Genomic DNA, 17,824 nt, shown 5'->3' on the forward strand with positions numbered 1-17,824 from the left:
TCTGGAATATTCATAACTTACTAGAACCCCAAAAAAATCAAGAAGAAAATATACTTAGCTAGAACGCTCCTTTAAGAAAACCATTAACAGTGATGAAATGCAAGTCAGCTGCTCAGTGGATGGAAACCATGAGCAGTGCCTTGTGCATACTTGCCTTGTCACTTCTGATAGGAGTGCTGTGTGCTGCGGCGGCAGGGAACTGGTCTGTGGCGTCCTGTTGTTCCTGACCAGCTGGCGGCGGAGGAGGTTGCTGCTGTGGCTTGATGGCACCCTTCTTGTGAGAAGCCCCTCGCTGTTCCTTTTCCTGGTCCTGCTTAGATTCCGAATCTGAACCCGATTCCGAAGTCATGTTGGATTGTTCTGCGGGGCACAAGAAGAAACCGGCTCAGAAGCACGCTCATCCTAGGCAACCGTGGACACAAAGCTACAGACTGCTGAGAGCCAGAGGCGCACTGTGACAGCCAGGGCCCCTGCCAGGCTTCTTTCTCTCTCTATAGGGATATATTTTTCACGATCAGGTTTGAGAATTTACTTTTTTTTCAGGCGAGGCCCATCCTTTAGGGCGGAGAGGCCACGCCCCCCCCAACTTTTGCCCCTCATGAAGAGTGTCTGTCAGGCTGAACAAAGATCAGCCTGACAGACACACTTCATGTTCAGGTCAGGCAGTAGGGAGCATACATGCATGATTTGCTCAGACTCCTGGCTGCTTGAGCTGAACTTTGCTGGGCTGAGGAGGTCACAGCTCCTATGGGCGTGACCTCCTTACTCAGCAAAGGTGCCTCGAGGCCCTCCCCTGGGTGACGAGGAAAGCGTCACCTATTGACTTCTACCTGGGCGCTTCAGGTTTAAGCCCTGAAGCGCCCAGGGCGAGTGTCAATCAGTGACACTTCTTCACAGAGTGGGGTGAGGTCAGCAGTCTCACTGACCCCATTCCACTCTGTGACGAGGCTGGTGCTGCTGCCTTAGGTCAGCCAATGAGGAAAGGCAGCAGAATGTTATGAGTATTGTTAATGGATGTGAGTGCGTGTGTGTGTGAAAGAATGAGTGTGTGTGATTTTTTAAAATGAATGTTTGGTGCGTGCGTGCATGTTTGAATGTTATGAGTGTTGTTAATGGATGTGCGTGCGCGCGTACGTGTGTGAGAAAGGAAGAGTGTGTGTGTGTGTTTCCTGCCCGCCCCCTCCCTCCTAAAGCTGCTGGCCGCCACTGCATTATTAACAAAAAAACCTCCAACTTTGTTATTTAGAACACAATAGAAGAAAAAGAGTTGTGCTTCACAATCGATCCAAATGCAGACTAGAGTAATACAACAATTTGAGACAGAGAAACGGGTAGATGTGTGCTCAAAGTTTAAGACATAAACTTATCTCTTTGGGCGCTGTTTGCCCGATTCACAAACCCAAGAGCGAAAACATTTGCCCCTGTTGGGTTAATCCTACATTTGAAGTAGATTTACTACTTTTTTAGTGGTTCACATATAATCCAAGGAGTAGCTCAGATAATCTGAAAAACGATTATTCCGCGAAGTACTACAAGGTACAAAAGGTACGCCTGCAGAATTTGCCGCAGGTTAAAAAGTCTGCATAGGTAAATGACGTACTAAAATGTATATATTTTTTCTCTCTGCAGAGAAAATATTGATCCGTGTGGATAATCCCTTCTCATGGAACATAGCAATGTCTCTTCCCGCCCCACACTGGAAAGACATTTAAAACTGCCCTTTACAGAAGCATATTAAGGACTGTCTGCAAGCAGTACCTGGAATGCACATGAATACTATAAAAAAGGATAAGTTCAAAATCCTCAATCATCCACCCCACCATACACGTACAACTACAGCACATCCACCATACTGACTGATGTTTGGTATTCATAAGTGAATCGGGATGTAAAATACAAGCTCGCAAAATTATTTTTCATGCAGAAAAACAGTACTTAGATGTGAAAAACACAGTGAAACGGATCCTGCCTCCTAATTATTCTTGATTACCCTTAAAAGCCTTGTATTTCTCAGGATTTGTGTAAAAAAACATGAGGCCATTTGTACTATCAAAATCAGAATTTGATTACAGTTACCCATTTCTTATTGACGGAACACGGGATCATAAAAAGGCATATGACTGAATCCCTTCACACTTTGGTTTCAGAATGCCCATAGCTTAATTTTTAAAAAAGTAAGCGCAAAGGCCCAATTAATGTCAAATACTGAAGTCTGCCACCAGTAATGCCAAAAACTAAAGTTGCCTAGTACCAGGGCAGCCTAGTCTCGATTCCACAACACGTTTTATTTCTCCACCACCTAAGCCGGCTTTATGGCTGTGCGAGGTGTGCAGCCACACCTTGTGCTGACCTTAGGGGTTGGGAGGAAGGACATGCTGCAAAGTTCTTTCTGCTTGCAGAGGATTTCAGGCAACAATAAAAATGTCAGTGTAACTCTGGTGATTAATGGTACTACTGGAGAGAGATGGAGGTTTATCTAGTGGCGGAGTTGACTCGTCACAAAGTAGCGGAGACCGTGTACCAAGCAGATCACAGCACCGTACTTCATGTGGATAGCTCGATGGGTAACTGCTTTTGTCAAAGAGAGTCTTTTGTTACTTGCAGATCATAAGTTACAATCAAAGAGCTGCATGCTAGCTGTATAATATAGGTTAGGACGTTTTGTTTTTCCCAGTAATTCGTTATCCATTCCTGATGTTCGGGTGGGTAGAATACACGATTATTAGTAAAGTAAACCCTAACCGGTGCATTAAAAGGAGTGAAATGTATGTGAGATTGGGCCCATGGAGGGACGAGGGGCACTGGTGGAGATTGGTAGTGAGGGAATCCAAGGAGGGGGGTGCTGAAAGAATTGTCGCACTTGGCGCAAGGAGCACTAAAGCTGGCCGTGTTCACCACTGTACATGTCTTGTCTGTTTATTACACTCTTGCACGCTTCTTTTCATCTCTATGTTCTCCCTTTGCCACGGTTTTTCTCTCTTTCTTTTCCTCCTCCTTTATCCTTTTTCTGATTTTCCCTCTCTTGTGCTGGGTAAACATGTGATGAAAAATAAGTCGTCCTGGCCCACAATAATGAGTGTTGATGCCCACTAACAGCAACCACTGGCACAAATTAAGCACTGAGAAGGCCTTTGTCTTCAAGTCAAACAGAAGTTCTGGTTACCCATTCTCCATGAAGTGAAGCCTGTGACCATAAAATAAATCACTTGCCCTTGTGGCTGGCAGTTCAATTTAAAGCGTATGTTTTAAAGTAATAGCATTATCTACTTGTTCTTGATAAGTATGTTTTAGCTCATGGGTACTCACAAACATTTTCCCAGGGGCCAAAAAGTTTGGCCTGTAACGTGCCTGGGGGCCGCATTGATACCAGGGCGGTGGCGGTCAGGTGGGGTGACTAGGGGGATTGGTGGCAAAGTAGGTGTAGGGGAAGCAAAGGATATACATCTAGTGGCTGAAATAAACAATGGGAAACCAGAAAACCTGGAATTAATCCTGGCTTACCCACTTTTCCAATTTGTGTGATCCTAGGCAATTGTTTAGTGTCACTTTCCCTCCTTTTTCTGCATTATCTCATTTAAGATGACCTCGAAATACATGATTCATGGTGTGCGCTGCACAAAACCTGCTTCTATGTTTGATTTAATAAACTATAATGTTGTTTATGTATGATAGGAACCCAGGCCACCCATAAAGTGCACATACCAAGTGACTTGCCTCTTTAATTTACTATTGGTGGTGTTCTCAGGGTAAGGGAATTAATGAATGTTTCCAAATTTATGTTTGAAAACTATCACTTTAAAAGGAATACATCTCAATGCACTGATAAAATAAATTGTACTAAGGCGAAAAGGTTCTCCATGTTAACTAAATGCACTTAATTAATTTTGAATAGACTGTCTTAGTTTTACACTTAAGCTGCAAGATGTCTTTAAAAATGAAGGTGTTTTTAAAGTTAAGTGCAGAAGTCCCTAGATACTTCCTTTCTTCAGCACCAATTAAGTTTGAAATAAATGATTTTGTGTGTATTTAATATTTTTGTTAGTGCGGAGTCGAGCAAACAGCTGCCCAGTGCTCCTGTTGCTCAAGGGGCCGCATGTAAAGGTGAGAGGGGCCGCATGAGGCCTGCGGCCCCTACTTTGAGTATCCCTGTTTTAGCTGTTTCTTTTTTGGTATACAATGATACATTTTGTATGAGGACCTGCAGGAGTCTGGCACACATGATTTTGCATTGTTTTATGACAGTTTGTGATAAACCATAGAAATATGTAACCTTCACAGATTGCAGAGATGTTTGCCTCTGGGTAAAACTAATCCATGTGATCCATTCCTTTCATGCCCAGAGCACCCTGTGCAGTCACCCGAAGCAAGAGTATTACACTTCAATAGATCCAAAACTGACGTTTACAAAGGTTGACTTCCATCCACTGGGTTGTAAAATGTGCATGTCATTCATTGCAAAATCTGGGGAATAGCATATATATACTTTTAGGAAAATTAAAAGATTTGAACAAATGGCACCTAGGGGACCATATAGTACACCACATGTAGTAATAACACAGTTTAAAACAAGCGATGCCCACCTCTGAGGAGCGGCTACCAACTGGTCAAACATTAGAAACATTTCTCCATAGTAAAGAGGCGACAAAAGTACACAGTGTACAAGAAGAAGAGTCATCCAACAAGCAATGCAGGACAAGTATGCTCTTTGTATTTGTCTTTTTAATTGTGTTCTTCGTCATAATACATAAGAGCAGTCAACACGTGGCACCTTTTCACAGGCTTCCTCAGGGCTACAAAAGGGTATGGATAACCTCAGGTTACTGCTTTTTGAGAGACTTGGGACCTTGGATATGGATGTCTTGCCGAACACGACATGGAAGATTGAATTCCTGATTCTCTAATCCAGGCTATTATTGAGTGTGGGTTCCTGGACATTTGTGCTGTGGCCTGAGGTTATTGACGAGTAGCAATACACAAACAAATATAAATAGGCAATGGGTTAGTGCAAATCAAGCATGATTATCCTTTCTAAAGAAATATTTAATTCAAAATCATTTTTCTAAAACACAGAGAGTAAGTAGTTAATATCTGATAAACCACACACGGAAAGACTTTGTAGACTGCATCTGGAAAAGAAAAAGAAACATCTGCGGCCCTGACAGCTTAACTACCAACCCTCGTGGATCTTAATCAAACTCTATTAACACAAAAATCACACTTGCCTATGTTTTTCGTTATAAAATCACAATTTTCCCAAATCTGGTAACCTTGGTAACAGAGCAATTACAAACTCATGCAGAAAACATTTGTGAGATCTTTCTTCCGGTCTCCTGCATGTACTACATTTGTGCAATTTCAGTTAACAGACTGTCAAGTGTAGTGCATCATAACTAGTAGTAATGTAAAACTTGAACAGCACAGACAAACCATTAAGAGGGGAAGCGTTGTAATAGCAATTCTGTGTCAAACATTTTGAAACACAAGCTGAAGATATCAGGTGAAATGAGTTTTATAAAGCACAATGCAGCAGTGGACGGAAATGTAGTCTACATAGTAGGTTAATGATTGTGAACTAGGAGACCAGAGTTCAAATCCCACCTTCCAAATAATGATCAGATTGTGTGATCTCAAGCTGATCATTTTATCTCCATGTACACTCAGTCGCTCATTTACTCAAAATATTGGGACTGGCTAAAAACCAGGCCAATGCTCTGCAGACACTCTCATTTAGCCCTCCAGAAAGACAACTACTTTGCAGAGGGTATCATACACCACCCACAAGTCCATTAAACATCCATTAGGCACAAGGTTGCCAGGTGACCACCTTCCAATAAGGACCCGGCAACTGACATCCTCTTGTGTGAGGACAAGGAAATGCAGAGTTAGGGTTCTTAGTTAGCGCTGAAGAAGATCCAAGACCGATGTACTCAGAATTTATTGATGCAATAATTATCTCCTATTCCGAGTTGTGCGAATAGCATGAGGATTCTGGTGCTTCCCGCACTAAAAGCCACAAATACCTGGCCTTCCCCCTTGTTATAGTCTATGAGTTTTGACATATCGATATTTAACGAATGGTGCGAACTTTATTGCATTTGGTAATTACTGGACGCAATAAGCACTGTTGTACACATAATTGCAATTGCTGCACAAACAGATGTTTATGCAGGGTTTGCAATTCGATGTACCAGCTTTAATTAGGCTCACTGTAAGGAAACAAGTAGTGGGATGAAGCGCCAATGCTGTGTGTGATGGCTGGTAAACAATACACACACATGCAGTGTGATGCAGCTCTTTCAAGCATTTACTTCACATACATAAGAAGAGTGATGCCACTGGCTTTTCCACGTGCTAAAATAATTTATATATTTTACCAGAACTTTGGTTTACATGGTCGTGAGGAAAATATTTCTAATTTCCCTGCATTTGTATCACTCTATTCAGAGTGGTTTCCAAGGAAACCATGAAAGAAACACATTTTTTCATACATAAAACAAATTGAATAAATAGCAGCATAGTCATAAAATATAATAAAAATGTCAAATAAGCTTATTTCATTCACAGGATTCACGAGATGATTTTACAGTTATGTTTTTGTACTAAACCTAGCTGGTAGATAGCATCATTCAGTGGGCTGAATGCTCGCCACTGACAAATGTAGTGCTCATGAGGTACCAAGTTCAAATTCCAGAAAGGCCGACTAATCCTTCCAACCACCCAAGACTGGTAAACTAGGGAATAGTAAACAACGGTAATAGCAACACCTCTCAAAAGAGCTTTGAGGAAGAACTGAGGTATGAAACACTATACAAAAACAGGTTATTATAAATCATTGTGGTGCCCGTGGATACAGAAATATGTAATATACTACCTTTCATAAGTTCAACCGCCACCCATTTATCCTCCAACAGCAAAACATAAACTACACACCCAGACTTTAAGTAACCTCCAAGGGGTGACATTATGGCTCGGGTAATGCTAACGTCTCTTGCCATAGTAAGTGTATCTTATAACGCTTGGGATGTGTATAAAAATGTGACCATTTCCCACCTGCGTACTAAAGGGCCAAAGTTCTGCCATAATTAGCCCAACAGGTAGCCGCAGCGAAGAGCTGCTAGAGGACTTTTTTCTACGTTCTGAGCAGAGCTGAGCAAATTAAAGAAGAATGGGCAATAATGTGGACATGAAATCTAAAAAGAGATTATCTCTCAGAGTGAAACCATAAATAGGAAATGAGGCTCTGAGTCATGCGACAGCGAGAGGAGATGAGGTAGTAGCATTAGGATTATTGATGGCCCGGTGCGGTAAATCGGCGTATGTATTTAATCAAGATGGCGGTTTATGAAGTCACCAGCCAGTCCAAGGAACGGTAAATACAATGCGGATACACTTTAAAAAAAGATTATGAAAGAATGACAAAATATATTATTAATTTTTATAATGTGTGTTAGCGAAATATCCAGGTGATTGAGATAAAGTCCTCAGAAACCTATTAAAACTTGCATGTCAACTGAATAAAAAGTTAAACGTAAGTAAAGGTTATAGGTCAAAACTACTTCGGTTCAGAATCTGTCATCCATTGTACAGTTCAAGTGTCATTCACATTTTGCTTCAATCCACCACCGCACACAGTTTGGAGCAATGGATCAGCCCAATTCATCATTGTTTGTATCACACCTGAGGAGTGCATAATCATGTAAAAATAAGTGTGCTTTAGGGCCAGGCTTTAATTTTCAATTGATTCCTTTAATTTATTTATTCTCTTGCCTTGCGAGCGACTGTGTTTTGCTTGATCACATGTGCAAATCCACCTAATAAGGACTGCACTATCAAGGCCACGGATGGCTGGTTGGTTGGTACTATACTTTGGCAGTGTTCTGTACTCCCATTCATCAATCATTTTCTATTTTGTAGTTATGCCTGTGTCTTTAAACTATGTCTTCAAGTTACAGTAATTCAAATCCAATAGTGTCTTTTCTTTGTGCCAATGATAGGAATATATTTTTGTAATGTGATTTAAAACTAAAAAAGGGCTTTGATCCCTGTGTTAAATACACCTACTAGCTAGGATGCATATCCCCAGTTCTATTTAAACATTATGGGGGTCATTCTGACCCTGGCGGTCATGGACCGCCAGTGCCAGCGACCGCGGGAGCACCGCCAACAGGCTGGCGGTGCTCCCATGGGCATTCTGACCGCGGCGGTACAGCCGCGGTCAGAAACGGGAAACCGGAGGTGTCCCGCCGGTTTCCCGCTGCCCAAGGGAATCCTCCATGGGATTCCGACCCCCTTACCGCCAGCCTGGCTCTGGCGGTTTTGACCGCCAGAACCTGGCTGGCGGTAACGGGTGTCGTGGGGCCCCCTAACAGGGCCCCACCAAGATTTTCAGTGTCTGCCAAGCTGACACTGAAAATCGCGACGGGTGCAACTGCACCCGTCGCACCCCTTCCACTCCGCCGGCTCCATTCGGAGCCGGCATCCTCATGGAAGGGGGTTTCCCGCTGGGCTGGCGGGCGGCCTTCTGGCGGTCGCCCGCCAGCCCAGCGGGAAACTCAGAATGGCCGCCGCGGTCATATGACCGCGGTGCGGTCATTCGGCGGCTCCCGCCGGCCCTGCGGTTACCGCGGCTGGCGAGAGTCAGAATGACCCCCTATATGATTTTTTTTAATTACGAATTTCTATTTTAAACATGGGGGACTACATTCAGGCAGCATCATACTTTCTATTCTTTCTCTTTATGGCATATGCTTCCAAAAAATACATTAAAAAGTAAGCATCATATTAGCTGGCCAAGACCAGACCAATTGGCTTTGCCAATTTATGTTTATGTTTTCTGACTAGCACGGTTGTTAGACTACCCTATCGGACAATTAAGTATCACTAGAGAGGGGTTATGGCTCTGCCCACATGTTGGAGCCAGGTATACATATTTTTGATTGGGCAGACGTTGTGTGCTTCCACAACAAAGTGCTTGCACTCGTCACACAACTTTTAATATTTTTTTTATTTATCCAGCTGCCTGTGCTTGAAGATAATTTCTAGGACACACACATGATGTAATGCAATTAAAGTGTCTTAGGTAACTAGATCATATATGGTGCTTTTCTCTGGTAGCGGAGCAGATGGGAGAAGGGCAGTCATTGACGTACATGGATGTTAAGGCTGGCTTGACAGTGCAACTGTTGCCTGACCGTTTATCCTACACTAACACTTTTCTACAGTTCCTTTCTTCCTCACAAATACATATACATTCCCAAGCTATTTACTCGTAATGCCTCACATTACAATAAGGCATTCCTTTAAAGGCAAACCTACTGGCCTTGCCAATGCTTTCTTAAGTATGGTACCAGACTCCTTGAGAGCTGACTTTCATGATTAAATAGTAATCATTTACTTTTTGCTAAATGTTTAACTACTTGTCAAAACTGTGAGGCAGCAAGAGATATAACATCAAGCTGGTACTTATTTCTACAAGAGATGCCATTATACATTTATTTATTTAACATATCCATAGTGGTCATGCGCCATAAGGTATAGGGGTGCTTTACAATATAACAAAAGTGGTGTTAAAGTCTTACATCGAATAATAAACAATGTGAGTGAGTAAAAACTTAGCAGAAGGACTTGCGGTAACAGAACGGTAGGGACCAAGAGGAGTTCAATGGAAATGATGGAGGGCAGAAGTAAGCTAAGAAATAGAAGTGCAGTAGGGAGATAGAGGGACACAGAAGAACAATAGGAAGGAAGTTCTGAGTGGCAGAATGGAGGGATGGTGCCTATCGGACAGTGTTACCAAAGTTCAGGCATGGTAGAATTATGACTTGGGCTGCTGTTTCTAGAAAAGAGGGGATAAAAATTGCTTCATTTTCTTTTAGGCTCAAAGATTAAAGTTTGCAATTCTGGAAATTGTATTCAAAGGTGAAATCATGGATAAGAAGGAGTCCAGCGTGATGTTGAATGAAGTTACAGCTTGTGAACCTTGAAGGGGGGCTGCGTGAAACATTTGGTTATTGATATCGGCTCTAGGTTGATGTTCTCTGTGTGCTGAGGTGAGAACAATATGAAGTCAGTTATTTGGGAATGGGAGTAAGGAAGATTTCGGACATACATGCCTGATTGTTTACAAGTACAGATCAGAGAGTGTGAGTTTCAAGCAGTGATGAGGTTTTGATGTAGATCTGAGTGTTATCTGCATGTTGATGGATTTATACACTTGTTTCTTCACACATGTGAGTGCGGTTATGTAGGTAACTTGAAAACTTTTAGGTCTAAAATTCAGTCTTGATGGGCCTAAAATTTAATGGGAGCTGACTCAAAGGTACTGCCTCATAATTTCCCAATATTGAGGGTTTTGTTCATAGTCACTCTTCTATGCTGCCTCCTAATTGGCCAGAACATGCTGGCCGTCACTTACTTTTCTTTATGTGGGGGCTTGATAAAGCACAGACTGATTCAACTTAATTACTGTCACTCCGCTGATTGGGTTGTCACTCCGGTACTATTTCTTTTACTCCTGCTACCTGGCTCCATCTCCTTTATCCCCAACTGAAAAGATATATGTTGCTCCCTCTCCACCAGCCCTGCCCATTCTAAAACGCATGTAATTATAAACAATCCAGTTCTCGCAGAAGCATGCACATACTAACAAGCTCATGCATCAGATCATAGGCATCGGATGCTTATATGGATTGCAATTCAAGATAACTGGTAACCTTTTGCTTTGGGTAAAGCGCCCCCCCCAAAGTGGGGGGGCATAGCCCGTTAGGGGACGGGCCTCCGAGGCCCAGCACTCTCCTCGGCACCAGAGGTGCGCAGGGCTGGCCGGGGGGCTTCCGAACCTCGCGAGGTACTGGGGGAGACGTCATGGCAACGTTGGCTGCCGGCTGGATCCGGCCGCCGCAAACCAGTGGGGGGCTATTTAAGAGCCCCCCAAGAAGGCTTGTCCTTCTTTCTGGTTTGCGGCGGTCGGGTTCGTGCGGAGCCCGCATTTGTCCCACCCACCCTCTCCTTAGTTAAGTTGGGAGTCTAGGTCTTTTAGCGGAAATTGAGATATAAAAGTGGCTAGAAATAACAGGGGGCCCCATGGTTGGGGCCCCGGGAGGACACCAGGGATGGGATCCTGAAGTTCTGAGCCAACCTGCGGACGTACACACCAGATCATGGAATAAGGGAGTTCAGATCGCTTGGGGTGGCCATGGGGCACCCTGGTCTTGGCCGCCCCGGTATACCCCGAGTGTGATTGGTGTTTGGGGGGGGGAACCCTTGGCATGAGGACAAGGAACGGTGTAGTCAGGGTAACCGCCCCTCCTAGGGATACAGGTGAGATATGGGTCACCTGTGTGGTCCAATGGTGGTTCAGGACAGGAAGGGATCCTGTCAGGTGAAATGATTTATGGTCACTAAATAACAGGATGTGTAGTTATTGTAAATATTTGTGCAATGATCTTTATGTTTGATTTATGAACATGTTTGCATTAAAAAAACTATTTTGTGTTTAAATAAAAACCACTTCCAACAAATGAAGCTTGTCGGTCTGTGTATGGCTGGTGGGGGGAGTGTGGGCTACCTGGAGGCCTCCGGATCCTAGTATTCTAATTGCATTTATTCAGCACTTGCTTTCCCTGACAAGGCTCTGAAGCGCTATAGGTCAATTTAGTGGCAATTCGGGCAACTTTCCATAAAACACAATCCCAATCCACTCCACGACATGCCACAATGGCATTCCATTGCACTCCACGCAATGCCACTCCACTTGACGCCACACAATGCCACTTCAGTTCACGACACGCAGTGCCACTCCATGACACGCAATGCCACTCCACGCCAAACAATGCAACTCCACTCCACACCATGCCACTCCAGTCCATGACATACAGTGCCACTCTATTCCACTCCACTCATCACCATGCCACTCTGTTCTGTGTCACTCCACACTATGCCTCTCCACTGTCAATCTACTCTCTGCCATTCTACTCTATGCCACTCCTCTCTCCCTCACTCCATGTCACTCTACGCCACTCTAAGACGCTCAACTCGTCTATGCCACTACACTCTTTGCCACTCTACTCTATGCAGCACTACACTACTCCACTCTACTTTACTCCAATCCATTCTTCTTTACACCACTTTACACCACTCACCCCTATGCTATTCCACTCCAGACAACTCAACTGTACACCACTCCATCCTACACCACTCCTCTCTAGTATTCACAAATCTCCAGCACTCCATTCCAGTCTATCCCACTCCATTCAGTGCCACTCTCCTCTACACCACTGTATTCCACTGTACTCCACTCAACGCCACTCCACTATACTTTATGCCACTATATTCTATGCCTCTCTACACCACTCTATGCCACTGTACTCTATGCCACTCTATGCCACTCCACTGTGTGCCACTCCATGCCGTTCTACTCTACATCACTCAACACCACACCCTAACTTTTAGCCATGCTGAGCAGCAGCCACGCTGCTATACAACAAGCATAAAAGACATTGGCAAAGGTAATAGCTCTCGCATAGGCAAGACAAATTGACCAGTTCGAAAAGAACGATGCAAACCAATTTAGTACTGTGTCCTTAGTGCTGCAGTGCTATTCAAGTAGGGACAGCAGTCATTTATGGTCAATTTTATTGAGCACTGTTGTGAAATAGATCAGAAATAGGAGGCAGGAGGCACTGTCATCCAGCAATCAATCAACATCATCCAGAACTTTGCATAAGGCAGTTTGAACGCCATGATTCATTCTGAATCCAGTTACATATGCCCCAAAAGAGGTGAATTTTCATATATGATATTGCTCAACCTTAACACATTCCAGGCTACGTCTCTCAGAGATCAGCATTATATCACTTCGGTTTAACATGCTTCAAGCAACTTCTTTAATGGCTGCCCGACTTCAGAGCTGGATTTAATACGTAAGGACAATGCGGCCACAACACGTTAACTGCATAGGTCAAACGAACAACCATGCCATCCGCCTTCAATGGGGATCTTTGACAACAAGCTGTATGAAGCATGACTGGCACAGCCACCATCTTCCATCTTAGAAAGCTGAAGAGTATTCTATGCTACCTTGGTCTGGAAACCTTAGTAACTATTCACTGATGGTGCAAAAAGAAAACTCGGCTGCAAAACACACAAAAGAAGGCCGACTGAATTGATCACAATGGAGTCCCATTAGTTAGCCCTCCTTCACCTTTTCCACAATGACACTGCAATATTCCAAACGATGCAAAATAAGCTCAATATCTGGTAAAAAAAAAAAAGCCTAACTGCTGTGAATATCCTTTCCATAAAAGTGAACTCCCTTTGGTAAGCAAATAAAAGGGCCAAAATAAAACATAGTTTTGTCAACATGGAGGCATATTATTAACATAACTTAAATCACTAGACTCTATAGATCTGTTGATGAGTCAAAGACACAGACATCCTAGCCTTTACAGGCGACTGACTCTGGTGGAGTGGGCTAGGTGACGAGACACGGCGAGAAGAGGAAATCTAGCAAAAAATAATTTTTACATTAGATTACGCTGATAAACTCCACTACCCCCCTGGAACCAGAACAGAGAAAGAGGGAATGATTTAATAAGGTATTTACGCACCTGAGTGACTTTTAGGCCGACAAATAACTTTATTTATTACCAGGACACACTGATTAACAACAAATGTTGTTTGCTTACACAGAACTTTCCCAAGCAGTTTCCCAACTCAAAGCAGTAAGAAATGTACACCTAATCAAAGCATACATACCCTAATCAATTTTCTGTGTAGGAATGGGACGAAAATCACCCAAGGGTAGAGTGTGGAGGAAGAGAAAGGATTTCTCCATTAAAAAAATCGATTTTCCTTGAGGGGAAACCCAAAAATGTTTGAAAGTGCCAATGTCGTGAAGTGTGACATTTCTTCGGGTATTTTTTTATTTTTTTTGCTTGCAGGTACTCCTGTGAATCTGCAACAGTTGCAGATTCCTAGGAGAACATTTATAATGTTATGTGAATTCAACTAAAAGTAGAAACATTTATTCCAAATTTTAGAGTAAGCAGACAAGAGTAAAATCATGTATCTTTTGAGAACTGCATCCAGAGAAAGGGATCAGGGAAAGGGCTCAGAGAAATAAGAGCATGCAAAAAGTTAGTGATGGGAGAGGGAGGGGAAAAACAAGAAGAGGATAGGTCCTTAGACCCGGGAATGAAAGAGCATAACACCACATTAATATCGCGAGCAAGGACTGCACTAACTGTCTGACTGACATCGTCAACCGCAAACAGAAGTCCGTTCCTGAAATCCATGCATGTTTTAACAAAGGTTGTCATTACTGGCAAAGAAGTAACTAAAAATATTTTCCCTCTATGACAAACGTGAGGGCACCTAAGGCAACTAGCCGTCTTCTGCGACGTTATGTCCAAAGAGAAACATGTGCCCAAGCCCATTGTTTACTTTGGCCCACAGCTTGCGGGCAGGCACTCTGTCAACGTTTGCTAAGTCCGAGCGTCGGCATTAACTGTGCACGTGCAACGTCACCTCCAAGCCACTTCTCTATGAGTCAAACAAAACGCGCAAAGAGAAACACGAATAGATTTTGCCAAACGCTCGTGGAGCCTAATATCAGCACTTCGCCGAGCGTTGTGGGTTCAGAAAACTGCCCGCGTAGCAGAGTTTAGCCACATACAGGCCCGTATTTATACTTTTTTAGCGCCGCATTTGCGTCACTTTTTGACGCAAAAGCGGCGCAAACTTGCAAAATACAATTGTATTTTACAAGTTTGCGCCGCTTTTGCGTCAAAAAGCGACGCAAATGCAGCGCTAAAAAAGTATAAATACGGGCCACAATGTAGTTACTGGGGTTGACGAGTTTACAGCAAAAAAAGAAATCTGCTACGCTTGCGTTCTTCATTCACTCTGCTCGCATACATCAAAGGCGCTCTTTTTATTCACAATTCACAATTCACCAGAATGCCTGTGATTCGAACCGAACAAAGCCCCGAAAAAAATCATTTGAAATGTAACAAGTAGCCTAGATGGTCAGGAAGTGTACATTTAAATCCGTCCATACTGTAAACACAGTGGTAAAACAGCTCACACTCAAAACTGCTGATGTGAATTATGCCCAGTCCTCTGTGTGGTGAAGTTAACTACAGACTGATAGACTTATAAATAACTTTTCTGGTGCAATCGGGCTTGCACCTGGAAAAGGGGTAATTTATGCATGCATACACGATGCATTGCAAGATTAATATAGCGCTTCATACCCCTGGCGAGGCTGAGAAGCACTACATGCCCAATGCAGCAATCCACATCGTACTCAGAAGCATACATGAAGTAGTTTTTTGTATCTGCTTAATGCTAATGGTCTTTCTCATGGTGTGGTCAGGAAAGCCTTATGAAAATGTGGTTAACGCACACTCAACAGTACCTCTATAGTTCAGAGCAAAAAAAGGTCACGTGTTTCCAAAAGGTTTTAGCACACATTATTCATTGAAAGCGCCAGATGTAGGCGCTACTAAAAGAATAGGAAAGTGCACCACTGACTCAGGTGTTCACTATGGGGTGTAGGTGGAAAAGATGTTCTGGAAATTTATTTTTAACTAAACATGAAAAAAAGATCAAAGAAAGTGTTTTAAAGTGTTACACTTCAAACATTCATACTTGATCCTATACATGAATGTACTAAACCCGCATCTTCAGAGCATAATCATACTCTCATCTGCGATGTTAATGTCAGAATCACTTATGAAACGTCACACCTAGATTGTTAAAAAACTGCGTGATGTCTTAATATTGACGGCGCTATACAGATGCCAAGTACCAGTAACAACTGTGCATAGGATAGATTCAGGAAGCACACGTGTTCTTGTGAATTACATTTCACATTGGGTGTAAGTTACTTGTAAATCTTTTGTGTATATGGCATAAACATGGTGCATTTTGGTGAATCAGGGTCTAAATACTCTATAGCAGCTATGTTTGCAGACGACCAGATGCCCAGGTTTAGAGCAGGGCTATATGTAGTTTAAAATTTAAAAATACATTTATGCCGCCAAACCACAGCAAGCCACTGCTCTCCCTTGCTGCAAGCAGAGATTTCCTCTGTCTTCCTGTCTGCAATTAGCAGGGATGGAGCCAGAGGAAACATTGCTTTCACAGAAAGGAAGCTGCTGCCTCCTGCAGGAGCAATGCTGGCTCCTGCAGGAGGCAGGAAGCCAGCTGCGACCGTAGGGGCCTTCAGGCTCCCCCTATGGTCCCCTACATTGAGACTGGGTGCCCTGGGGGATGCCGAAGTCACATGGCTGGGTCCACTCCGCCGCCAAAAAATATATTTACTCTGGGCCCTGGGTGATGGAGTCCCCAGGCCCGATATTAGCATGATGGGGAGGATGTGGGGTTGGGTGGTTATAAGGTTTGGCTGTAGATAACTATAACTCACGTCCTCACCATGCACTGTTAGTTGTCTCACAAATTATGGCACTCATGACAACTTTGATAACATCAATGATCATATCAATGTAATATTTGCAGTAGCATTTTTTATGCAAAAACTGTGCTTGGTGGGGGCACGAGTTATAGTTACCATAGGGCATGAGTCATAGTTACTTGAGATAACTGTAACTATAACAGGTGAATTCCTATGGTTTTGTACGTTTAAAATGGGAGACTATAACGTCCCTATAAGTTTTGTTTTTTTAAGTGAATATATATGTGTATATATATATATATATATATATATATATATATATATATATATATATAAAATCCGTTCTTAATTGGTCTGCTATATTGTCATTCAAATTTAGTATCCACCCACCACAGCAGACTGCATGGGGCACTGGGTCAGCCCATTTCAGCTACTGGGTTACCAGACTGTGAGTGAGTGCATGCTACTCTTGCACATGGTGCACATCCTCACAATAAGTAGTCGACTTCAGAGCCAGCAACTACTGGTGAAATGTGTGTTTTTACATTAAAAAATAGACAATACTCATTTTACTCAGGCAAGGAACTGCAGCTTTCCTAAAAATGCTACAGGGCCATTTGTTACTTGTGTGCATTCATACAAAAAACATCCCTGAATAAAATGATAAATGGCAAAGCCAAAAAGTTATGGTCTCACTAAAAGTTTTTTAAAAAATCAAGAGTAAGAAAAACATCAAATATCTGTGAACGGAAGAACTGTGTAGAGCTCAACGGGTCTATTGAGTCCTATAATATGTTTTTGGGAAGAAGACTCCTGCCACAATCTGGGTGTACAAAATCATATTGCATTATTCTGCGTATTTAAAAGTCTTGCAATCAGGGAAATGTATACTAATGGAGAAAAATCCCAGTAGACACACTTGCAGGATATTTCTGCTGCAGATGATGCAAACTGAATGTTGGTGTCCTCATACTGCAATGGTCGCAGGAGACCAAAAGGTGGTGGACAGCCATGCTTTAAAAGATAATGCTTCACTTCACGATCTTGGCCAAGGTTCACACCTCATTTTGTGGCAAGTGGGGTGGATAACTCACAAGAACAGATTACTCAAAGGTGCATGACTATGTCTGTTTACAACGAAGAACAGGTATCAGCAGAAATGTTGCTTTTCTTGGAAAAGTCAGCTAATCCTCCACTAGTCAGTGTTTCAGGGGCAAACTTTCAAGAAGCTTTAGGCTGCCTATTTCAGCATTGGGAACGTTTAAAGAGATATCACACTTCCACATCGTTCATCTGGGAAGACCAGTCATTTTTTTACTTTTTTTGCCTCCTATGTTTTACATAGCACAGAGGCCAGTAACCATTTTAGATTTGTTTGGCTACATAGAAAGAACTGTAGGCAAGTCG

At 42.9% G+C, this 17,824-nt stretch overlaps 1 protein-coding gene across 33 annotated transcripts in view; it reads right to left on the minus strand.

Annotated features, from left to right (window-relative positions):
• Window positions 1-17,824, minus strand: part of EPB41L3 (erythrocyte membrane protein band 4.1 like 3) — an 826,134-nt gene that overhangs the window by 567,517 nt on the left and 240,793 nt on the right. For 31 of the 33 annotated variants that reach the window (XM_069219820.1, XM_069219839.1, XM_069219813.1 and 28 more), the window contains exon 2: window positions 155-360. In XM_069219820.1, coding sequence (XP_069075921.1) covers window positions 155-360 — 206 coding nt within the window. The remainder of the gene's footprint in view (window positions 1-154; window positions 361-17,824) is intronic. The other 2 variants (XM_069219822.1, XM_069219821.1) reach the window with 1 other exon arrangement.

This window comes from Pleurodeles waltl, chromosome 2_2 (assembly GCF_031143425.1).
Source record: "Pleurodeles waltl isolate 20211129_DDA chromosome 2_2, aPleWal1.hap1.20221129, whole genome shotgun sequence".
NCBI lineage: Eukaryota > Metazoa > Chordata > Amphibia > Caudata > Salamandridae > Pleurodeles > Pleurodeles waltl.